The sequence below is a fragment of the Nannospalax galili genome, unplaced genomic scaffold, assembly GCF_000622305.1.
Source record: "Nannospalax galili isolate Female #2095 unplaced genomic scaffold, S.galili_v1.0 scaffold46, whole genome shotgun sequence".
Classification (NCBI taxonomy): Eukaryota; Metazoa; Chordata; class Mammalia; order Rodentia; family Spalacidae; genus Nannospalax; species Nannospalax galili.
Window position 1 is genome coordinate 2531298 of NW_008355790.1, and position 25518 is coordinate 2556815.

Consider the following 25518-nt stretch of genomic DNA (forward strand, 5'->3'; position numbering starts at 1 on the left):
TCTAGGGGATCTGATGCCCTCTTCTGACCTCCAAGGGCACATATACAGATACTATATTTGTTACTTTTCTGTTGCTGTGATAAAGCATCAAGACCAGTAGCAACTTATAGAAGAAAGAGTTTATGGTTCGAGGGCATAAGAATCCATCACGGTGGGGAGGCCTGGCAGCAGGCAGCAGGCATGGTGTCAGGAGCTGAAAGCTCAGACATCACATCTTCCACCACAAAAACAATGCATACAGAGAAAATGGAAGTAGGGTGAGGCTATGACCTCTTAAAGCCCATTTCCAGTGGCATGCTTCCTTCAAAAAGGCTATATCCCCTAAAGAGTCCATGACCTCCCCAAACAGTTGCACAAACTGGGGGCCAAGTGTTCAAATACTTGAGCCTATGGGGAACATTTCTCATTCATACCACCACATACACATTGTGCTGGATAGCTTTAGTGTCAACTTGACACACCTGGGTTGAGGGAGCCTCAATCGGGAAATTGCCTCTATTGGACTGGCCTGTGGCCATGTCTGAAGGGCATCTTCTTGATGAGTGATGTGGGAGGGCCCAGCCCACGGTGGGTGGTATCACCCCTGGGCAGGTGGGCCTGTGTTGCATAAGAAAGCAGGCTGAGCAGGAGCCAAGGGAGCAAGCCAGTAAGCAGCGTTCCTCCATGGCCTGTGCTCCAGCTCCTGCCTCCAGGTTCCTGCCCTGAGTTCCTACCTTGGGCTCCCTGATGAACTGTGACCTGGGAGATGTAAGCTGAATAAACCCTTTCCTCCCCAAGTTGGTATTGGTCAGAGTGTTTTGTCACAGCAATGAAGAGAAAAAACCAGGACACACATACATTTACAGAAAAACCTTTAAAAAACAAAATCACATGAAGACGCCTCCTTATTTTCTTCCTAGTGGACCTTATGATTTCCTTTGCCGAGGGGATGTTAGCAGACATCACAGCAATAGTTTAAAAGAACTTACATATTTGCACCCCTGGCATTGCCATGTGAAGAAGACTAAGCTAACTTCTTGGAGGATAGGAACACAGAGCAGAGACAAGCCAGCTTGACACGTTCTATACACAAAGTATTCCCTATAGACTGTGTGCCAGCTGACTACAGCTCTATTAGTAACCCCAGACAGGAAGAACAGACCCCCCCCTCCCGGCAACTGATCGTGGCCCACGTCTGACCCACAAAATCCTGAATAAATATGATGACTTATCTCAGGGGGGAGGTGGTAATTTATTGTACAAACCTCAGTGATCACAATCCATGCACAGGGTAGAAGCCTACCCCTTTACAAAGTAAAATAAAAATCATCAGTGCTGGCTTAGCCGCGGGACAATTTGGGCTCTGAGGCAGTTTTCTGACCGTGGGTTTAGCTATCTCCAGCTCTGCATTACTCTAGGGAACTTACTGATGGGGTGGAACAATCATGGTCTTGAGTTATAGAATTGGCTTTCAGTACATGTTAGACCAGTTTCCCCTTAACTAACTCAAGTTATAGTCACTTAATACACATCAAGGGGCTAGTGAGAGTGCTTCTGGTCTCCCAAAGCAACAAAACTAAACATTCTAAAGCCTGGGACAATGGTCTTAGACTTGCACATTTAAACCTGTTTTTTGGACCTCTGTAATTTGGGATGACAAAATCATGGAGTTCTTCAGAAATGCCTTAGTACAGTGGCTAAGTTTACAAACTGAAGTGAGCCCCATGTGCAGTGATAACACTCCTAGCTCTAATGTGTTCTAGCTTTGTGATGTTGAGTAAGTTACATTACCTCTGGTGCCTCAGTTTCCCCAGGTGTCATTGAGCATGACAGTATCTGTCAGAGTTGTGAAGGTGAATGGTCTAGTGCTTAGCATGGCAGAGTCATTTTTGGCATGAAGTATCCCTTGTCTTCTTACTTTTTACTTACAGGTGTTGTGATGCCAATTCATATTAAAGAGCAAAAAGCTAGCTGGGCATGATGGCACATGCCTTTAATCCCAGCACTCTGGAGGCAGAGGCAGGTGGATCTCTGTAAGTTCAAGGCCAGCCTGGTCTACCTAATGAGTTCCAGGCCAGCGTGGGGTAAAGGGAGACTTTCTCAAAAAAAAAAAAAAAAAAAAGAAAAAAGCTTTATAAAAGAAACGTGAATGTTTGTTTTTATTAGTTACATAAAATAATTCACATGTGTACTATTTTTGTTAGAATTAAATGGTAGGGATTATTTTTAGACCTCTTCATCTCCCACTTGAAGTCCATGTGCTGTTCCAGGGAAGTTTATTGTGAAGATCTGGAATGAATGCATGGGGGGATTGTTTGTGTACTTTAATGTCTTCTCTTCTGAATAATAATCTCTTGGGTATACTTTATCTTAAAGAAAGTTTACTTCATGTGGATATTGAATTTTTCTTTTGTTGAGATGCCACACTGCTACAGATGGAATGATTCCTTTACAGAAAAAAAAGTGTAGTCATAGTATCTGAAACTACATTCTTAAAAATTATTTTTATTTTACCTGTATGAGTGTTTTGCATGCATGCGTGTAAGTGCACCCATGCATGCAGTGCCCATGGAGGCCAGAAGTGGGCATAAGGCCCCCAGGAACTGGAGTTATGGCTAGTTGCTAGCTCCCATGCAGATGGCTGGGAACAGAACCCAGGTCCTCTGCAAGAGCAGCTAGAGCTCTTAACCATTGAGCCATCTCTCTAGGCCCCTTAAACTACATTTTAATGTTTGTGTTACTTGTGTGCTTCTTGGAAAGCAATATAAACCCATTTATTAGAAAACGGTGCAGGTTTTAAGATGTTGGAATTCTTCATTAAAGTGTCATGAGGAGTTTCTAGGCCTTTGCCTTTAAATAGTTTACATACACTTCATTTCTCATGCTTGCCTTCATTTGTTTTCGTTCTTGATTTGCCTCTACTAAATCACCCCTCCCTGTTAGAAAAGAAATAACCAATCTCTTCAGAAGTCCTTTATTTCTGTTATCCCTCAAAGACACATTTGCTGTTTTATTGGTGTTATGGGTACTGTCATTGTCACTCTTTATGCAGCTTTTGGACATCGTCTGTGTACTACCGGCTGGAACCACGATAGAAGAGGCAAATATAAACTCCAAAAATTATTTGGACCACTCTCTTTTGCGTGGGAAACAGCATTTGTACTGAGTTGCTGGCAACAATTACCCAGAACTGGAGCCAAGTTGGTTATGGCAGCTGTGTACACTTTCTGGCACCAGGCGGACTTTTTTTTGGGGGGGGGGGCTTTCTGTAAGAAAGTAGGAATCAGAGGCTTCATTTACTGCTCCAATTCTGTCTCATTCCCTACCTAGGTGGCAGGTAGGAAAGGGGAGGCGGTGAGGAATGATTAAAAGTGAGGATCAGCACGACACGGGTGCACTCACATACATGCAGGCGATACACTCATAAAATAAAAATAATATATTTTTTTAAAAAGTGAGGATCAGGAATGGTATCGGTAACAGTGGGCTAGAAAACAAAGGAGACATTTGGTAGGGGCTGTACGCAAGGCCAGGAAGATACTGGTGGGCAAAAATTAAGGGATCACCTGAGCAGAGAATACGTTTGCTTCTGACACCTGCAGCAAAATTTTCCATCAGCTGATGGCATCCCAAGAGGTGAGGAGGAGGGGGAGCGCGGGAAAGAGCAGGGTCGGCTGCGATTGGTCGCGCCCCTTCCCGGGTAGCGGCCGGCCCCGCCCCCGCGCCGTGGGTGGGCGTGGCAATCCCGCCCCGCTGTCACTCAACGGTCGCCGTTCCCCGCCCCCTCGGCCTGCCACGTACTACGGGCCGCCCCCGCCCCCGCGTGCGTCAGGCCCCTCTGGCTCCAGTCACCTCACTGTTCCGCTACCTGGGCACGCCCGGCCAGCAGGGGCAACTTGCGGGCCTGGCGCGGAGTGGTGGCACCCAGGGCTCGCGGGGAGCTGCGCGGAGGCGTCTATTGGACCCGTTCCCGCGGAGGGCCGCCGGCGAGGGCATGAGCGCGGGCTTCCCGAGCCTCGCGAGCGGCGGCGGGAGCGGCGTGGCGACGGGGCGCCGCGCGCAGGCCACTGTCCGAGGCGGCGCCGGGGGGCAGCGGGCCGGGAGATGAGCCTGTGGTTAGCGGCCCAGGCAGCAGCATGCACCCGGATGCCACCGACAGCAGCGCCGTCCGCCTGGGCCCCGAGTCCGGCCGTCCTACCCCGGGCTCCGCGGGCGTACGTCGGCGGGAGTCCCGGGGGAGCACGGCGGCGACCGGGGTCCCGAGCGGCGGGGGCTGGCGGGGGGCAGCGGCGATCTGGGCGGCTGGGGCAGCCGTGGCCGCCGTGGTCCTGTGCTGCCTGGCCCCCGGCTGCTGGTCCGCGGGAGGCGCGGGGCCGTGCGTCCTGCTGCTCCGCCTCAGCCTGTACCTGAGCTGCGCGGCGGCCGCCTTCGTGCTGGGGACCCTCTTGGCGCTTGTCTGCCGGAGCCCGCGCGCCCCGCCGCCCGACTTCGCCTCTGCCTGGAGAAGGCTGGCCGCGGCCGTCCGCTGCTCGCTGGGGGTGAGTAACCGGTCTCGGCTGCTTCGCGTGCTCGCGGCCTCCAGTCCGCGCGCACAGACCCGGCGGGCCCCTGCGTGTCCCTCCCGGAGCCGAAACCCGAGGGGGACCCGGCGCCCAGAGCTTGGCGGAGGAGCACGTTTCTAGGCTCGGTAGTTACTCCTCTGTTCTGGTCCCAGCCTCGAGCGCCCCACAGTCTAGGCTGATCTTCGATGTGGCGGTGCAGTTGGCCAGTGCAAGAGAACCGGGAACACAGCACCCACAACACGCAGGCATCGCACTCAGCACTGGTGATCGCATTTGGTTCTTGGCTCCATGGTCCGTGAGAGATAACTTTATGACTATTTGCAGATGAGGAAACTTGGGTTAGGTCACCCAGTCAGAACCCAGTAGCTCAGGCCCCTGTATACTTCCTAACGCAGGATCGGTCCTGCCTTCCACCATGTTGGTTAAATAGTAATGCAGCCCAGGCTGTCTGATTGGAAGAGGGGACGCCAGGAACCACTGCAGTTTGCCAAGAGAGGAGAGCTACCCTCAGCGAGGTCTGGGACTTGAGGGCTGTGCCTATGGAATGTAGGAAAGAACTGTAGTTTTAACAAGTTTTTCTCTCCTTAGGAGCCCAGGCAGACCTATTTCTTTGCCTGTGCCTTATAATAACCCTTTGAAAGAACCTTCTTGTTATCCTAGCTTGACTGATAGATAACATCAGAAAACCGAAATCGCCCAAGTGCTTTGGGGTCAAGGGAATAGCAGTGGTTCAACTTCCTAAAAATGTTTGTTAGAATGACTACTGTCCCCAGGGGTTGTATTTGCTTATGACCTGAGCTGTTTATTCTTTTATGAAAAAGCTTTCCACTCTTCAGAATGCTTCTTCCCAGAGCCTATCAACTGGAATGGCATCCTCGCTGGGTGTGTTGCTAAGTGAGTCAGGAAACTTGTCATCCGCTGTCTTAGAAACGTTCCTAATGTTGATTTCTCTTAAAAACGTTCACTCAGCTGTCCATTTTTCATTTGTAACTTAGAGCTGATGAATAGATGTGTTCCTCCCTTTGCTCTTCCACTTTTAAGAAGAACCCTTTTAACATCTGTTTGTAGAACTGTAAGACATGTCACAGTTCTTGAATGTTATAAGAACTCACACTAAGTTCAGTACATATTTATTGAGCATCTTTTATAAACCAAGGCTTATGTGTTCTGGATGCTGGGGTTGAATAAGTAAAGTCCCATTCTCTGCAGATGATACTCCTGTGAGGGACCAGACAATAAATATGGTATTTTGGAATAGTGATAACTATTCATGAAACAAAAAAGAGATTACAAGCTAAGTGATTAAGAGTGAATAGTAGGTAGAGGAAGGAAGTTTAAATGGTGTGGTCTCCGTCAAAGGCATGATGTTGTCACCTCCTTCCCAGGTTCAGAAACCTCATATTATGCATCACTACTGTTTCCTACACATCTCCAGGCTCACCAACTGGATTTGGTTCTGGGTATGTAAAATTTGGGTTATCATCTAGAAAGATGGTTTTTCAGCAGAATTAGAAAAAAATAGCACTTGAAAGGTGACAGAAGAAAAACAGCATACATAGTCTCAGGTGAAGTATAACCGATTATTGGTCATTCTGTTTGAACTTGAATTCCTAGCTTTAAATAAGAGAAATAATCGGGAAATTACTGGGTTATATATTAAAATTGAAATGCATGTTAGTCACATAGAATTCCTTTTCCTTATACTGATGCTGTTTCTTCCAGCCTATAGTTTGCTGTATTTGCAATAATTTGAGTTTTTTTAAACAAGTGTTCTCTTTATGAATGGAAGGCTGGGAAGCATGAACATGTGGTATAGTATAAAGTATCTGTCAGTTTTGTGGGGGTAGGAGCCGGACTACACAGGTCATTTAACATATGTGGAGGGGGAGGCTGTTTCGCAGAGAACCAAATGGAGTTAGTGTAACAGTGACTACTGCAGAAGCTTGGATTCAGTGTAAAAAAAAGAATTATCTTTCCTTACATAGTACATTTTGAGTTTTAAAAATATGAATTAGATATGGTACTGGTACTCATCCCCCCCCCCATTTTCTTTTTTCTTGGCCATCTTACATGGAGGAAAAAAAACACATGTTAAAAGTAGGCAACTACTTGTTTTGTGATTGGATACGGAGGCTTGGTATGTTGCCCTGACTAGCATTGAACCACTCTCTCCCCCTTTTAAAAAATATCTTATTTATTTTATGTGTATGAGTGTATTGCCTGTGTGTAAGTGCACCGTGTCGTGCAATGCCTGCCGAGTCAGAAAAGGCGTTGGATTCCCTGGAACTGGAGTTAAGGATGGTTGTTAGCCACCATGTGGGTGTTGGGAGAGTGCTGCCTGTATGTATGTGTACTGTGAGCATGCATAATGGGGTATATGTATGCGTGTGCACATATATATCAGGTGCATTTACTTGTATCAAAGGCCAGAGGTCTTAGTGGTTCTTCCTCTTTTGCTCTCCTCCTTACTCTTTTGAGATAGGATCTTTCGCTGAACCTGGAGCTTTCCATTGTCATGCTTCTGGATGCTTCACTGTGTTCTCAGTTGTAAACTTAGTTAGAATCTATGATTGACACTTTATTATCCCTTGTACCTAATAGGAGTTGAAGTCTCCTCAAATGTTTGCTGGTGATACATAGGAAAATCAGGTGTGTGTGGTCATACTTTGTGCTTTTCCTTTCCAGTTAATCTAGTATCTACTGGGCATCTCATGTGTGCACAGATTTTGATTTTACTTCAGTGAGATCTGCTACTGATTAAAAATAGTAAGAGTAGATTCCATCCTAGACAGAGATTTCATCCTAAATGTCCACTGGTGTTGGGGGAACTAGAGAAACTTCTGTGTCAGTTTGAGATCAACTCCAAAGCCTTGATTTCTAATATCTGGGTCCTACTGTGACAATTTTTAGTTCCATTTTGCTGAATGGAGTGTCAGTGTAGTATTCCTAGTCCGAGGTGTCATTTTGTATTCTTCTAGGTCATTTCACTTGTTTGAATTTGCACACTCAGTAGCCACAGGTGCTGGGCACTAACACTTGATTCAGCCAAGGCAAGACGAGAGAAATAGGGCAAGAATGAGCCAGTGGTTTAGGAAAGCAAGTATTTATTTTTTGGTCATTTTAAGACATGGTCTCCCTGTAGCCCCAGCTGGCGTGGAACTCACTATGTAGACCAGGCTGGCCTTGAACTCACAGAGGCTGTCTCTGCCTCCCAAGTGCTGGGACTAGAGGTGTGTGCCATTGCACCTGGTGTTATTATTTTTTATTTTATGTGTATGAGTGTATTGCTTGCATGTGTGTAAGTGCACCCATGTTGTGCAGTTCCCGAGGAGGTCAGAAGAGGGTGTTGGATCCCCTAGAGCTGGAATTATGTGGGTGCTGAGAATTGAACCCTGGTCCTCTGGAAGAGCAGTTAGTGCTCTTAACCCCAAGCCATCTGTCCAGCCCCATGTCTTAATTTAACAGTTTGCTAGCTACTTTAAAATTTTTTATTGTTTGCTGACAATTTACAATTGTGTATGTATATAGGACATAAAGTGATATGATTTATGAACACAGTGTAGAATAATTAATTAACCTTAGTTGCCTCAAATTCTTAATGTTTTCTACTCTAAGTACTTTTTGATTTATACCTCACAGGTTCAAAAATGAATGAGTAATTAATTAAGGAGGGTTGGAGAGTGAGTACAAAAAAGTCCACAAAAGTTAGGTGGATGTTAGCATGTGGGGAACATGAGACTATGGCCATGTGAAGAAAGCTTTGGAAGACTAAAAAGTTCAGCCAAATAGAAAAGTTTAAGAAGTTTATCAAATCAGATTAAGTGTTTACTGAATAGCTGCCACATAGCACATATTCAGATCTTGTTAGGTGTTTTTTTTTTTGGTTTTTTTTTTTGGCCAGCTTAGTTGCTTAGTGCCATTGCTGGACACGTGGTATGCTCTCAGTAGATGGATTTTGTTGAGAACAAGTGTAAATAAATATCAGCTGGCATTTTTAGGTCTGAAATTCCAGCTTCCTAGCAAAGGGTGAGAGCTGTGCAATGGAAGCATTAAGAGCTTGAATTACTTTTTTTGTTTTTTTGTTTTGAGACAGGGTCTCATTGTGTAGCCCTGGCTGGCCAGAGATCCTTCTGCCTCTGCCTCCTAGTACTGGGATTAAAGGCATGCAAATTACTGGGGGTGGGGGTTGCTTTTTATAAGTACATGCCACTGTTTGGGACATTGGAGAGGATTCAGAGATAAACAAGAATACTCCCTGTTCCTGTCCTCTCAGGCCAAGCAGAATAGAGTAGATGGAAAAGCAGATGTTTAGAGAGACAGTAAAATCATTCACACAGCAGTCCACTGCCCTTGTTGGCTTAGGTCAGACTTATAGACTTCTAAATGGGTTCTTTTACTAATACAAATGCTCTTTGAGTTAAACAAACTTAGTTACTTGAGAGGAAAGGGAAAAGAAAACAGAAATTAAGGAGGCTATACATAGCCTCTTTGTGCCTTTCCTTTATTATGCTAATGTGATTAACTAATCCTTAGTAATTAGATAAGAGATAAGGGAATAATATATGTACTGTCTTCAGAATATTTGTTCTTGTTTTAACTAGAGATTTGAGTCATGGTAGCCAGTAGTGGAAAAATGAGTTTTTTTTTTTTTTTTTTTTTTTCTTCAGAAAAATGGTTTCTAAATCATAGGATTGATATTTTATTGACAGAATACCAATTAAAAGCATTTAAATAAAAGGATCCTGCCTAATTCTTTATCTTTAATATTTTGTTATTTTTATTTTATGTGTTTGAGTGTATCGTCTGCATGTGTGTAAGTGCACCCGTGTCATGCAGTGCCCATAGAGGCCAGAAGCGAGCGTCAGATTCCCCTGAAATTGGAGTTATAGACGATTGTTAGCCACCATGTGGATGCTGGGAATCGAACCCAGGTTCTCTGCAAGAACAGTCAGTGCTCTTAATTGCTGAGCCATTTCTCTAGTCCCTTAGCAAATGTATCTTAAGAAATGAGGAAACTAGCCAGGCGTGGTGGTGCACGCCTTTTAATCCCAGCACTCAGGAGGCAGAGGCAGGCGGATCTCTATGAGTTCAAGGCCAGCGAGTTCCAGGACAGCTGGGGCTACAGGGAGACCCTGTCTCAAAAAAAAGAGGAAACTGTATTTGAGTTTAACACTGTTTTCTAAAGGGAGTAGTATTTGTTTTCATAACTTGTTAAAGGATTCCAAAAAAACTGTTTCAGAGACTGCATAGTTGGACTATTTGAGATTTGAGTTATCAGTGAGTCAACAGGGGCTAGGATTGAAAAGATAATCTTGGCCTGTGGAAGTCCTTAAAAAAAAATCTGTTTCAGAGACTGAGTAGTTGGACTATTTGAGATTTGAGTTGTCAGTGAGTCACAGGAGCTAGGATTGAAAAGATAATCTTGGCCTGTGGAAGTCCTTAAATGAGAGTAGAATTGGAGTTCAGTAGGCCTGGCAGCTATTAACATTTTCACTGTACTAGAGTGATCACATCAGAGACTGTGGAAATGCTTAATGGAAATGTGACCAGACTGGATTTAAAACTGGATATAACTCACTGGGCATGGTGGTGCAGGCCTTTAGTCCCAGCACTTGCGAGGCAAAAGAAGGTGGATGTCTGTGAGTTCAAGGCCAGCCTGGTCTACATTGTGAGTTCCAGGCCAGCTGAGGCTACAGGGAGACCAAACAAACAACAGTAAAAAACTGGAAATAACTCATAGTTACAGTGATAAAGGTGAGAGTTAATGAAACTGTGGAGACAGCCAGCAATGCATTCAAGAGTGAATGAAGCTGGGTGGTAGCTTCACTACTGGGTGGTGAGCTTCACTGGGTGGGTAATCCCAACATTCCAGAGGCTGCACTGCTGAAGCTGAGGCTGAAGGATCTCCTTAAATTCAAAACCAGCCTGGGTTACATTGTGAGCTCCAGATCACCCTGGGCTAGAGTGTGACTTTGTCTCAAATAAAAAAGGAAAAAGGAGACCCTGTCTCAAAAAGACCAAAAAAAAAAAAAAAAAAGGAAAAAAGTGATCAAGATTTTCCTCTGACATTATTAGATAGGTTCAAGGATATTCTTAAGTGTTCTGACTTCATGTTTAGGCAATATTCACCAAGCCAGAGTCCCACTGTTTACACACTAGTGTGAAGTCTGAAGTCCTGACACGTGTGAGTGTTCTACTTTCAGCCTTCTTAATTCTGGTCATTCCCTCCGTGTTTCCAACTATGGAATCTTAAGGAGCTTTTTGTTTGGGGAGCGTGCTATGATGTCACGTTGGTATTGATGTTCCTAGCTGAAAAGTGCCTTAGGGTTCATTACTAAACCTTATCATTTTGGGGGTTGGCAGTGCCCTGGACTTTTTAAAATGTGTTTTCAGTTGCACTAAAAAGGTGACTCAGCAAGTTTGCTGCAGAGGGTACTGTCTTCAGATGAATAGCGTCTGCTAAAGGCTATTAGTATTCAGATGACTGCATAGAAACTTGATTTTATCTTTTTTTTTTTTTTTTTAAATAACTAACTGGAGTTTTGAAAGAAAAAAATTTGCAAACTTAGAACTTGGGAGTTTTACCCTTTGTGGTTAGGTCTCTTTTGAAAATAATGTTGATTGGTTAGATGGATGGAGAAGGCAGGGGTAAGTTTGCAGTCCTTCCCAGAGGTGCCCCCCATAGTGAAATGGGGAGAAAGAGCAGTCCCTAGAGGTTTCTTAGTCTCATTCATAAAAGAATTTAAGAATGGATGGACCCAAATGGAAGCTTTACAACAATTTTATTAGAGTTTTAAGGAAAATCCTCAGGGCAGGTAATCCTGCTAACTGCCTTGAGGAGGAGAATGGAGGGGGGAAGGAAAGAAAGCCATGAAGCCATGCAAGTTGAGAGCCTGCATGGAGGTCAGACATGTGGCTAACTGGCAGCCATATGGAAGGGAGAAGGAAATTTTAGAGAAAAAGTAAAGAAATACAAGATGCTAGGGCAGCCCACAGTGTTAAAGAAAGCATGTTTAAAGCAGGGCACAGTGGTGCAGGCCTTTAATCCTAGTACTTAAGAGGCAGAGATCAACCTCTGGCCTCTGGTCTACAGGGAGACCCTGTCTCAAAAAGACCAAAAGAAAAAAAGAAGAAAAACATATTTAGAACACGGATATGAAGAAAAGGGGAGAGATCATGCAGACTTAGAGAGACCTATATATCTGTGCCTGGGTCCAGGAGCCACTGCACTAGGAGGCAGGATTCCAGGCAGGAAAAGTTCGCTACCTCATTAATGCACTAGGTATTCCACCCATCTATTTAGCATAACTTAAGGTGAACCTGCCTTCCTAGGGGTGGTGCTATGAGCAGATGCTTGACCAGTGAAACTGGAAAGGCAAGTCTTGACCAGTTAATCTCATGGGGCTATTTGCTGCTCTAACAGTACACTGAGTGCCATGGTTTAGGTCCAAGTCACAGCTTGCTTTAGTCCTGGAGTATAGTCCTATATTTTTTGTCCAAGCATAGTGGAGCTTTTCAGAAAATCCATACCTGTGGCTATATTTTGGTTGGTTTCTCAGTTCACATGCCATTTTTTTTTTTTTTTGAGGCAGTAGCTAGCTAGGCATTTGAGGTGTGCCTGATCCTTGCCTGGAGCTAGTCTGCACTTCTCAGCAACTCTAGGCACTAACTAGTAAATTTGTTGGCCTAGAGGTTTTCAGGCATGAATAGCCCGAAGCTAGATGTAAAGAAAAGTGTAGGTGGTAATTTGAAATAAAATTTCCCTGACGCCAAGGAGGAAACAGTGAGTTGTATATTGTTAGATTAAAACTTGTTTAGGCTACAATCTGTTTAAATAACCTTTCTATTAGTATTGAATACAATAGTTTACAACTTTCTTTTTTTATATAACTAGAATTTCTGTAGTTCTCACCCACCTGAATGTATGAGTGAGCTTGCATAAGCAGTAATAACTAACATTGGATAGGCTTTTGCACCGCTCTTTTAAATAGGACCTTGTCATCTTACTCTTCCCTTCTTTCCCCCCGTCCCAACCTCCTCAGCATTTCTGTGAATGACCTCACTTAGGTTCTTCAGTTCTTGCTTGATGCAAAGCCTGGGAGAGGGGCATTCTGTCACCACTGCCAGTTAATGAAAAAGGGCATTTCCACCTAGAGTACCACTGTCTCCATCCTCTAGAGCTGCAAATCCATGAGTGCTTGGCTCTTGGGTTTCTTCCTGAACCATATTGTATGCTTTACAGGAGCTGGGAATGCTGTCTTATTTCTCTCACTCAAGTATGCTTTAAAAAAAAAAAAAAGAAAAAGAAAATTCACCTAGTTTGTGGAAGTTGAGTTAATGCCTATTTGCACCTCCTGGGAAGAAACTTCTCTTTTGCCCTTGGCTCTTCTCATCTTGCCCAGAGCATACCTCAGGATCAACCTGGAGCCTTCTCTAGTCTCTAGCCTTGAACCACAGCCAGTAAGAAAGCCACCTCCTGGGAGACCTCTTCCTCCTCTGTAAATTGACCCATACAAATACATACCTTAGGGCAACAGTCAAGCTTTAATAGCTTGTCACACATGAAATAAGCAAAGCATCTTTAATATTCTAGAAACTTCCAGGTTTTTTTTTCCTAAAAGGTAGTTGTTAATATCTGTTTTTGTTTTTGCCTTTCTGTTTCACTAAACCTTTTTCTTAGAATTTTGGTAGATAACTCAGAAAGTTGATTTGCTTTTTAGCTTTGAATTTTGACCATACTTGGTCTCATTTTTAAATTCTCTCACTTAGTTTCACTGAGTCCCCTACAATAACCATCTGTACATTGAAGACTTTATTATTCTTCAGATTCATTTATTCAGCTGCTTATCTTGACATTTCTATTCAGTAGTCCTAGTCATTCCTAAAACTCAAATCTAACACATCATAGGATCAGTGTTGCCTCTTGCCTGTTATCAGTGGCCAGCACCTCTAGAAGTCATGTTCCACAGCCAGAAGCCTGAGTCTTTCCTGACATCTCACACCCTACCTGTTCTCCATCAAGGGCTGTCTTACCTCTTGAGTACTTGCACACATCCACTTATTTACAGGTCACTTGCTGGGTCCTACCAAGGTGACTGTTACAACCTCAGCTGGTCTATCTGCCTTTGTTTTGGCTCCCTCTTTAATTTATTCTTTAAAATGCAAGTTTAATCAAATCCCTCTTCAGCAACATGTTTAATTAAAGCCCTTCAGTATCTTCCTGTTATTATTCCTAGCTCTAGACTAATCTACCATAATTACTTACACCCTTTATGCTCCAACCTCAGTCCTCAGTGTCAAGCTCCCTGTGACCCTGTGGACTTACAGTCTCCTCTGCCTTGAACAGTGTAGTCTGTTCCCTTTACCTGTTAACTTTTCTTCCTTTAGACCTCAGTCATAACTCTGGTAGAGCTGTTTTCTCTATCAACTGACTTTATATGTTCTGTGACACCAGATACTTCTTCATTGTGCTTTTCACAATGTTAATTTTGTGCCTGCCCTTTCTCTATTCTGGTGGAAGCTCCCCTCTGTTACTTTGGGAGGGAGCGATAAATGCTTCCTAAATGAATCAGTAGAATTTAGGCATTTCGAAAATAGTTTGAAGGCAGCATTTTTCAGGATTTGAATCCTGGCTTCATCCTAATAGCTCTGTGATAAGAGACTTGCTTAAGATTTAAGATTTCCAAGTCCGGCTGGGCGTGGTGGTGCATACCTTTAATCCCAGCACTTTGGAGGCAGAGGCAGGCTGATCTCTGTGAGGTGGAGGCCATCCTGGTCTACCTAAGTGAGTTCCAGGCCTGCTGGGGCTCCAGGGAGACCCTGTCTCAAAAGGAGGAAAAAAAAAAAAAAAAAAAAGAACTCCTGAATTTGACGTATTTATTTATTTTTGAGGCACAGTCTTTCTGTATAGCCCTTAGGATGGCCTTAAACTTAATATCCTTCTGCTTCAGCCTCCCAAGTGCTGAGGTTGTAGGCATGAGCCACCATACCTGGCTTATCTTTTCTGAGACTTGTATCATTCCATCTTTGGTCAATGGGAGTCCTTTCAAGTTGACTTCTGAGTCTTTTTGACAGGACCCTAGTGGTCTTTGAGAGTTTTCTTGCTATATATTATAACAAGATGTTTAGGTTCATTCTTACTGATTTTTGCTTATATATGGAATTAGTTATTTCTCTAACAAGAGCCTAATTTTAATGAGAAATGATAGTTTAAGAACTCATTCTTGGTGTCAAGCTTGTTGATACATGATTGGTCTTTGTTCCTTGATCTTCTCTGTGGAGAGATGTATGTGTGGATCTGTGCTTTACAGAGAATAATCACCTAGTAGTTAAGATAGATAAGTTCCGTATGCCCTTATAAAGGCAAGTGGCACTTATTTGGATACTGCTTTGTAATCTTCTTTGTCATTTTCTTAGTGTATATTGGCATTATTGATGGGGTGAGGGAAATGGTTTCTGTGGTCTCAGTTTGATTTATTTCACTCTAATCTGTGTTGTGCTGAGTAGGCGAAATATATGAACTACAGGTGTTAGAATGTGGGGAAGGTGCAGCACCATTTCTTGGACATTCTTTAGTTCTCGTGAGTTGCCCGAGTCAGGTTAACTCTGGGGCTTTTGGTCAGATGGCTATATCAGTTTCAGGTATCATAGTCACACAGGGTTATAATTCTTGAAAGAACCAGGAAAACAGTTGGAACTAGAAAAAACACAAACCCAAAACTGTTCTTGGAAATGCCCTTGGCAGTGTTTCCCTCATATCTTATTGGTCAGGTTTGGACAAATGCCTATTCCTAACTGCTGGCAAGTGGTCCAGGACTTCTGACTAGCTTAGAACAGTCTCAGGCAGGAAGGAGGCTGTAGCAATAAAACAGTGGACAGTTCACCTCAAATTGGAGGTCCTTGTGACTAGGGCTAAGCGCTCTTAGCCTCATGCTGCTGCTTACTAGAAAACTTGCTGTTCCTGAGTTTATCTTTGTCATACATATGTGGACTTCATATTCCCCACAGAAGGCCTTTGTCCTCCTTTTTAATGCATTTAATTCTATTTGATAGAAGTACAGACTCAGTTGCTCTCCCATCTAGTCAGTTTTATTTGTGCTCTTCATTTCTGCCTGGTAAACATTTATTAAGGTGAGGAGAAGGAAAATTGTAGTTGAGTTCTAAGTTTCAGCTTGTGTGATTGAATGGATCCAGGGCCATTTGTTTAGGTTGGGCATTGTAGAGGTAAAGACATGTAAGTTTTGGCTGTGTATGTTTTGAAATACCTGTGGCTATGTTCCTCTTGAAGTTAGGTATGTAGATACGCAATTGGAAGGAACAAGATAAGGGTTGTTGAGCTGGTAGTGGATGAATGCTAGTGAATCTAGGGGCAGGCAAAGAAGAAGCCCACTGAGGAGTGACAGAGAGTAGGAAGGGACTTAGGAGAGAACAATCTAGAGATGTCATGAGAGAAGCAGGGAATGAATGACCAGCAGCATCAGGTAGAGTACAGAGTTCCAGAAGGAGGATCGGGGGCGGGGTGGTGGTGGTAATTCTTGGACTCTACAACTTGGAGGATGTTTGAGACTCATGTCAGTTTTGTATGGGGCTTCAGGAGGTAGAAATGGCATTTAGATTGAAGAGCGAGTGGGAGGTGGGAAACACAGATCATGTGGACCACCCTGACTAGAAGCTGGTTGAGAAGGGAAGAAGAAAAGGCAGTAACAGATGGTAGTCTGTGTGTTATGGGATTTAGTTTTTGTCATTGTTGGAGGAGCAGCTGAAACATACTTCTAAGTTAAAGATTTCAAAGTGCAGAGGAAGGGCCTGAAAGCCTCAGAGGTAGAGGCTTATTAGTAGTTCAGGGAGACAAGATCAGAGCATGCAAGGAGGGAATTCAGCTTGAGATTAGTGGGAGATGGGTGGAATGGGACCACACAGGAGGTTGGCAAGGGAGTTAAGATAGTTCAAGCCCTGTAGCCTCAAATACCTTGGTAAGTAGGAGGCAAAATTAATTACTGATAATGAGGAGGATGACATTCTGTGGAAGGTACTTTTTATTTTTTTAAAGTTATTTTAAGAGAAGTAAGATATTTGGAAATTAGTAGATAGACTAACAGCAAAAACACCAAGTTCTTACTGTCTACTAGACATTATACTAAATACTCATTTAATCCTTACAGTTATGAGACAGCCACTGTTTTTCCATTCTGTGGACCAGGAAGCAGGTTTAAAAGGGATTAAATGATTTACCTAACATGACAGGGCTAGGTGAATGGTGGGTGGTTCTGGGCTCTTCATGATATGACAGAAAGTCAAAGTATAACGATGCTTGGTAGTTGCTCAGATATCCCTAAGCCTGGGGAGGAACTAAGGCCAGGAAGGGTCTGAGACCTTAAAGAAATCAAAGGGATTGGTAGTCCCCTGTCCTGCCAAGTTTCTGAGTGCCTATGGGAATGAGTTCTTTGGGAGTTCGAACAGAATTGTCACGTTACCGGAAATTATGGGGGGTCCTTTTGTGGTTGCCATGTAATACTGGTAAAATGGGACTCTCTTCTTGGGTTTCTTACTATCATTAATAAAAGAATTAGAGAACAGACTCATGGAAGCTCCAGGACAGTTTTTTTTTTTTTTTTTTTTTTTTTTTTTTTTTTTACCATCTTTTTTTTGACCATGTCTTACAATGTAACTATGGCTGGCCTGGCACTTGTTATCTAGAACAGAAGTCCACCAGCCTTTACCTCTGGGATTAAAGTCCTGTACCACCACACCCAACCCTTGAGGATAATCTTATTGCAGTTTAAAAGAAAATCCCCAGGGTATCAAGCTATAAATCTGGAGGAGGAAAATGGAGCAGAGAGAAAAAAAAAAAAAAAAAAAGACCATACTGTTTGAGTTAAGCTAGAATGGAGGTCAGCTACATGGTGGACAAGCAGCCACATAGATGGGAGGAGGGCTTTAGAGAGAGTAAGAAAAGCCCAAAGTACAAGACAAATCATTCTTGGACTCTGGTCAGCATCCAAGAGAGACAGAAAAGAAGAAAAAGGAAAAGCTATGTCTTTCTGAGTTCTGACTTAGAAAGTTGGGCAGACCCAGCAGAATGCCATAGAGGTTCATAGGGACTGCCAATTTCATAATTACTAAAGCATATGAATTTGGAGCTGGGAAGGTGCCTCAGCTATTAAGAGCACTGGTTACTCTTGCAGAGGACCCGAATTCTGTTCCCAGAACTCATATGACTGCTACCATCTGTAACTCTAGTTCTCTAGGGGATCACAGAACTCTCTTCTGGTCTCTAAAACTATTACGTTACATGGGTACACTTATATACATGTATTGTATTTTATACTCTCATCAGTTGAACTGATGATTTTCCTTGAGCTTTTTATTTAGTTGGAGATGACTTTGAACTTTTGATCCTCCTCCCACCTGATGCTGGGGTTACAGATATATGCCACTGCACCTGGTGTTTACGAGGTGCTGGGAATGGAACTTAGGGCTTCTGCATGCTAGGCAAGCACTCTACCAACTGAGGTACATACCTAGTTCTTTGAGTAATCTTTTATGAATCAACTCTCAATTTACATGGAATGATTGTTACACTTTTACGTTAAAATAAATTTCTGATTCTTATTGGGACTACTTAGTGGTGTTTCTGAAAGTGTAGTCTGGTCCAAGTATAACAGAAATGATTTAGAAATTACTGTTAAAAATACTTATTACAGCTGGGTGTGGTGGCATACACCTATAATCCCAGCACTTGGGAGGCAGAGGCAGGCAGATTTCTGTGAGATTGAGGCCAGCCTGGTCTACATAGTGAGTGCCAGGCTAGCTGAGACTATAGGGAGACCCTGTCTCAAAAAGACCAAAATAAATAAATAAATAAATACTTATTACGATAATCTCCATCTGTTGCAAAAAGAAGCTTTAATGAGTAGGGAGAGCTACACTTGTCTGTGAATACAAGGATATGTATTTAGAATATAACAAGTTATATTGGTCTAGGAAAGTGGCAGTAGGTTCTTCCTTAGGGTTTATGACCTCTCCAACCATGTGTACTTGGCTATGTTTACAGTGCTATGCATATTGAGCAGACCTTATGTCCAGTTAGATGTTGATTGCCTCCAAGATAAAAGTACCACTATGTACCAATAGATACAATTTGCTGAGCTGGTCATTGTTGTGGTTTGTCAGTTTTATATCTGGGTAGGACCGTTAGTTGGCTTTCTCCCTTGGCAGCTTGCATAGTACCTTCTGATAACTATGAGAGCTAGTCTTCTGGGAGGAGGCCTCCAGGTCAGTTCCAGCTCAATTGCTCCAAGTTCAGTGTCTGAAGTATGTCATGTCTTCAGCAAAAGGGTCTTACCTTCAAGTTCTGGACTATGACAGCAGCGTACATTATTTTGGGAGTCACTTGGAGTACCCTGACCAACAGCTCTGGGGTGGTTCCCCATGCCTGGCACTGGGATTTTTGTTATGTAGCCTTCAGCTATTCACACGCACTTGCATATGTATTGCATGTATATTTTTCAATAGGCTTATGAAACAGTACATTTCCCTGTGACTTTTATACCACCTAGTTATTATTTATCTCTTTCCTCTCCCTTATGTAGCCCTCCCCTCCTTCCTAGTTAAAGTACTCCCCCATTTCCTTCTTGATAGGGTCTGTGTCCTACTATCTCCCTCTCTCAAGCCAAGCCCCCCCCCCCATTCCTTTCTACTTTCCTGGTTCCTGAGTTACTTCAGAATATATATGTCTAAAGATTTGGAGCTAGGACCCACCAGAGGGAACATTTGCCACTTTTTTTTCCCCCCTGAGTTTGAGTTACCTTAAAATGCAGAGAATACATGACTGGTGTACCTAGCCCTAACTGATAAATTTACAATGCAGCCTTTACACCTAAGGCTCAGGGAGCATCATGGAAGAGGAGGCAGAAAGACTGTAAGAGCCAGAAGATTGTCTGCTGCTAGCTAATACATTCTAGAAATGATAGGGAAACTGCACCCATGGCATTTTCATAGTATGATAGTCTAACAAGATCTGCATAATGACACAGCTAGTTGACATGCCAGTGTAGATGGGGGAAAATTTCACGGGGTTATACTTTAAGATGAAGAACTATAAGCAATTAATAGATGCTTAGGGAGGGAGGATCAGTTTTCTCCAGGGGTTAACCCTGATTAGGTTATCTAATTCCAAGTGGTCATCCCCAAACACATGTACACACAAGCACCACTAAATGGATTCCATGCAGAGTGTGTGTGTGTGTGTGTGTGTGTGTGTGTGTGTGTATAACAATAATAGAGGGCAAGAAATTGGAAGGGAGTTGGGAGGACATGGGGAGAGGTGGAAATTATGCAAATAGAGTACTCATGTATGAACCCCCTGAAAAGTGTATAATAAAAATACTTATTTGAAAGGTTGAGTGTGGTAGTGCAAGCCTTTAATCTTAACACTCAAGAGATAGAGGCAAGGAACTCTCTGAGTTTGAGGCCAGGCAAATTCCAGGCCAGCTAGGGCTGGCTATATAGTGAGACACCCCCCCCCCAAAAAAAAAATCCAAACATCTTATTCCGAACATACAGTCTAGACTTTTCTGAAATTAAAAACTTAGGAAAGCTAGATGTGGTAGCTCACATTTGTAATTCCACCATGTGGTAGCTCACATTAGTAATTCCATCACTTTGGAGGCTGAGCCAGGAGGGATTGCCTTGAGTTCAAGGCTGGCCTAGGCTATAATGAGTTTCAGCCATCCCCACCCCAACCACCCAGGAGAAGCTCACAGAGAATGGTATATAAAAAAACTTCATTTGAAAGATTTCTCCTAAGTAGCCCTTGGAAATTAGGTATTTTTAAGTTATGGATAGGGACTTCCTGATGACAACTTGGACCAAGGAGAAAGGAAGCACACTCAGGTTTAATATATGTTTATGTACCCACAAGTACTAGTACATACTTAAGCCTCTGCTCACAGGTGTAATTGCTGCTGTGGAAAGGCCTTTTTTAAAAAAAAAAAAAAAAAACTTTACTATTTTTTATTTTATTATGAGTATAGCCTGCATGTATGTAAGTGCACCTGTGTCATGCAATGCCCTTGGAGGTCGGAAGAGGGCGTCAGATCCCTTTGGAACTGGAGTTATGGATGGTTGTTAGCTGCCATATGGGTGCTGGGAATCGAACCCAGGTCCTCTGCAAGAGCATCCAATACTCTCAACCACTGAGCCATCTCCAGCTCTGGAAAGACCTGTCTTAATACTTAATATCCTGTTGGGGAAGGTGTTTTCTTTTTGTCTTTTTAAGACAGGGCCTCCCTGTAGCCCCAGCTGACACACTATGTAGACCAGACTGGCCTTAAACTCATAGAGATCCGCCTGCTTCTGCCTCCCAAAGTGCTGGATTAAGGTGTGTGCTACTGTGACCAGCTTTGTTTTTTTTGTTTTTTGTTTTTTTTTTTTGACAGGAGGATTCAGTCTTTTCATTTCACTACATTATTAGATAGAAAGGGAAGAAATTTTTTTTGTGTGACTTAGATTTAGTCTGGAGTTACCATTTAGAAGGGTTCGAATTGCTTAGGATTTCTTTAAATAGATGCAATTGAATTGCACTTTCAGTTTTTTGCAGGAAGTATTTTTTTTTAAGACTTATTTTTCTTGCTAGATGTGGTGGCACATGCCTTTAATGTTAGCACTTGGGAGGCGGAGGCAGACAGATCTCTGTGAGATGGATTTGAATTCCAGGCTCAGCTGGGGCTACTGTGCTTGGTGCCTGTGAGGGGGATTGGATCTCCTGGAATTGGAGTTGCAGTTAATTGGTTGAGAGCTGCCACGTGGGTGATGGACATCAAATCCAGGTCCAGCCAATGCTCTTTTTTTATTTTTATTTTTTGAGCCCCACCTGACCTGGGACTTGCTAGCTATGTAGACCAGGCTGGCCTCAAACTCACAGAGATCCACCTGCCTCTGCCTCCTAAGTGTTGGGATTAAACGTGTGCACCACCATGCCTGGGCCCCAGCAATCAGTGCTCTTAATTACTGACCGCCTCTCCAGATCCTGCATCTAGTATTTTATAGCAATAATTCATTCAGGCTTCTCAGTGTCTTATCTATGTATGCTATCTAAGAGACTGTTATATGCAGAATTCAGTTTATTTCTTCCTGGGAGCTATGAAATAGCAGATTCCACTGAATCAAATTACCAGTGTAATTTTTATAATTAGGTACTATTTTATCTTCAGTTTTTATTTAAAAGCCAGTCAACAAATTCATAAGAAATGGCATTTTAGGACAGTAGTAGAATACAGAAGCATTGAATAAAGCAATTCTGTTTGACTCATCTACATCTAGTTGTTGAATTACATAAATGCTTTGAAGCAGAGAAAACTAGGCTGGTTCCTTTATCATTTATGTTCAGTGATATCTCTTATGAAATGAGACTTATTTTTGCAAATATGTCAATATGTATGAATCTCAAAATTCTTACGACATGCTCTCATAGATTTGTGTCTTCCTTCCATGAGTGAAGGAAGAGGCTGGAGTGAAATATAGGGAGGATTCCAGAATTGCAAGACTATTAGAATTCTTAAGCACGCCTCTTGTAGTACCATGGCTTGCTTATTAGGCATTGGATTGCGAGATTCCATCAAGAAGAGATGAAGTCCCTTGAGCACAGGAAGTGCAATTTTTTTCTGTTGTCTCTCCAGTATCCAAATAAGTGCTAAGCAGAGTGAGTCCTCAGTGAATATCAGATGATTGGGCAAATTGATGGAAATGTGATTCACATTATGGAAATGTAAGGTTGCCTAGATGAACTCAAATTATGATAGAAGCAAGTACTGAAATGCAACAGAATTTTTATTACACAAACCTTTTCAGGAATGCAAAGAGCTCAGGTCAGAGTTTTTAGTTATCTTTCTCTAAGCTAGTTTGCTTTTCCACTTTTATCTCTAGCTGCAATATCCATTCCATACTTTATAATTTTTACCCATTTTATATGATTGTTTGCCTGTGTATTTTAAGTGCATATTATAATTTTAGTTGCCAAATCTCTCTGATTTTAAGTGTGCTTACCTTTGTCTTAATCATGTGGAGTGTGCTTCTAAAGGATCCTCAGATTGGTATGTAAGAAATAAAACATGCTTCCCCCACATAAGTCTCATTCTTTCAACTAAATGGAAAATATTCCTTAGTATTATTAACTTATCTTGAAATTCTGTCAGTGTTGATTAGTTAATACTAATTTTTGTGATGATATTCATTTTTCTCTTAGATTAATTACCAAGAAACAGTTCTAAAGCGATCTGCTTGTGGCAATAAAATGAGAAACTCTGAAGGGTCGTGATATCAACCCCATGTGATGAGACCAGAATCATTTTTTTTTTAATTTATTGAGAATTTCATATATGCATTTAAGATGTTTTGATCAAATCCATTCCCAGTCCCTCCCCTCCAACATTCCCCCCTGTGAAGAGGTAACCCTAAAATCTTTTAAGGATTAGATATAAGCTCCCAAATACTTTTGACATTTTTGGCCTTGGAACAGAATATGTTGCTAACAGGCCAGAGGACATTTTGACTTTTAGCCAAGAAACTGGCTACATTTCTTTGGGGTCTTTTTTACCTTTACTGCCTAGCCAATTCCTACCTCCTATTCTTATCACGCCATCCTCTGAAGGGGTTACACACATTGCCAATAGGGAATAGGGATGCCAACCGCTCTGGCTTCCATGCTGAACAGGGATGCAGGGTAAGGCAATTGGAGTACCCCTTCGGTGGGTCTATCTAAAAGACTCCCAAATTTCATAGCTCTTGTCTCTAAGGGGAGAAGAAAGTCCTTGAATCATGAATGGGAGATGTGAAGGAGAAGTAAAGGCAAGAGTAATTAGCATTACAAGTTCTAGACAGGGAACTAGAAAAAAGTCAGAACAGGGCAATTTTCAAGTGTTCATGTGAGAGTCCATTGGAATTTCTTGACAAGGGCTTCCAAAAGCATCATGGGTCAAGCCTTCTTGTCCTAGCCTTCCCCAGATTGTATACTTTAGCCCTCCCCAAATCAAGGAGGCTGTGTGTGATTAAGGTCAAATTACATACAGTTGGCTGGGAAGAGTGGCTAGATACTCAGGTGAGGGTCCTGTGACTCTGCTTGGCACTGCTTTAATGAATGAGCACAACCGCCAACAAGCCCAATTGTGACTGTGTGACTCAGCTGAAGTTGTGATGATGGTAGGTATTTCATGCAGAAGGGACTGCTGTATAGCATCATCTTATTAAAAGGACCTGGAATTTAAAAGGATTTGGTGCTAGGAGCCACATATGAGGGAGAACATATGTCGTTTATTTTTCTGAGTCTGTGTTACTTCACTTAGTATAACAGTTTCTAGATCCATCCATTTACCTGCAAATTTCATTATTTCATCTTTCTTTACTGCTGAATAGAACTCCATTATGTAAATATACCACACTTTTGTTAATCACTCGTCAGTTGAGGGACAGTTAGTTTGCTTCCATCTCTCAGCTATTGTGAAAAGACCAGCAACAAACATAGTTGTACACGTGTCTATGCAATAGGATGAGTCCTTTGGGTATAGGCCAAGGAGTTACCACTGGGTCAAATGATCGGTTCATTTGTACTTTCTTAAGAGTTCTCCACACTGCTTTCCATAGAGGTTGAAGTTTACAATCCCACCAGCAGCGAATGAGCATGCCCCTTTTTCTACATCCTCACCAGCATTTGGTATCATTTGTTCTCTTGATTCTAGCCAGTCTGATTGGAGTAAGGTGATACCTTAGGGTAGTTTTAATTTGCATTTCCCCAATTACTAACATTGTTGAACGCTTTTTGAGATGTTTCGTAGCCATCTTTATTTCTTCCTTTGAAAACTCTCTGTTTAGATCTTTAGCCCATCTTTTAATTGCGTCACGTGGTTTCTCGATTCTTTGTTTTTCGAGTTCTTTATATATTCTGGATGTTAAACCTCTGTCAGATGTGTCACTCGTGAAGATTATTTTCCATTCTGTGGGTTTTCTCTTCACTCTTATGATTGTTTCTTTTGCTGTACAGAAGCTTTTTTGTTTAATGAGGTTCCACTTATTGATTGCCGACCTTAATTCCTGAGCAACTTCTGTCTGATTTAGTCCTTTCCTACACCTATATCTTCTAAGTTACTGCCAATACTTTCTTCTAATAGTTTCAGGGTTTCCAGTTTCACACTGAGATCTTTGATCCATCCGGAGTTGACTTCTGTGCAAGGTGAAAGATAAGAATCTAGTTTCATTCTTCTAGTGCTGTTTTTTTGACTATGGTTCTGCAATATACTTTGAGATCTGGTATAATAATCCCCCCAGTGTTGCTCTTTGTGCTCAGGGTTGCTTTGGCTTTCCGGGGTCTTTTGTGCTTCCATATGAATTTAAGGATTTTTTTTCTAATTCTGTGAAGTATGTCATGGGGATTTTGATTGGGGTTATGTTGAATCTATACATTGCTTTTGTTAGGATGGTCATTTTCATAATACTAATTCTTCCAACCCATGAACATGGGAAGTCCTTCCATCTCCTGGTGTCTTCCTCAATCTCTTTCTTTAACGATTTAAAATTTTCATTGTAGAGATCTTTAGTGTCTTTGGTCAGATTTATTCCAATATATATAATATATAAAATTTGCAGCAATTGTGAATAGGATCATTTCCCTGTATTCTTTCTCCAATTGCCTGTTATTGGTATATAGAAAGGCTACTGATTTTTGTAGATGATTTTATAACCTGCCACTATACTGAAAGTGTTGATCAGTTCTAGGAGTTTTCTGGTGAAATTTTGGGATCTCTTAGGTATAGTATATCATCTGCAAAAAACGATAGTTTGACTGCTTCTTTTCCAATTAGTACTCCTTTAATTTCCTTCTCTCATCTTATTGCTCTAGCAAGAGTTTCAAGCACTATGTTGAAAAGGAGTGGAGATAGCAAACAGCCTTGTCTGCTTCTTGATTTCAATGGGAACACATACAGTT

The 25518-nt window shown here is 42.4% G+C and overlaps 1 protein-coding gene across 3 annotated transcripts in view; it reads left to right on the plus strand.

The window, feature by feature from the left end:
• Positions 1 to 4080: 4080 nt before the first annotated feature.
• Snx25 (sorting nexin 25) overlaps positions 4081 to 25518 on the plus strand; it is a 161381-nt gene continuing 139943 nt past the window's right edge. For all 3 annotated transcript variants that reach the window (XM_008853585.3, XM_029556374.1, XM_029556373.1), the window contains exon 1: positions 4081 to 4517. In XM_008853585.3, the coding sequence (XP_008851807.2) occupies positions 4116 to 4517 (402 nt within the window). In that variant the 5' untranslated portion in view covers positions 4081 to 4115. The remainder of the gene's footprint in view (positions 4518 to 25518) is intronic.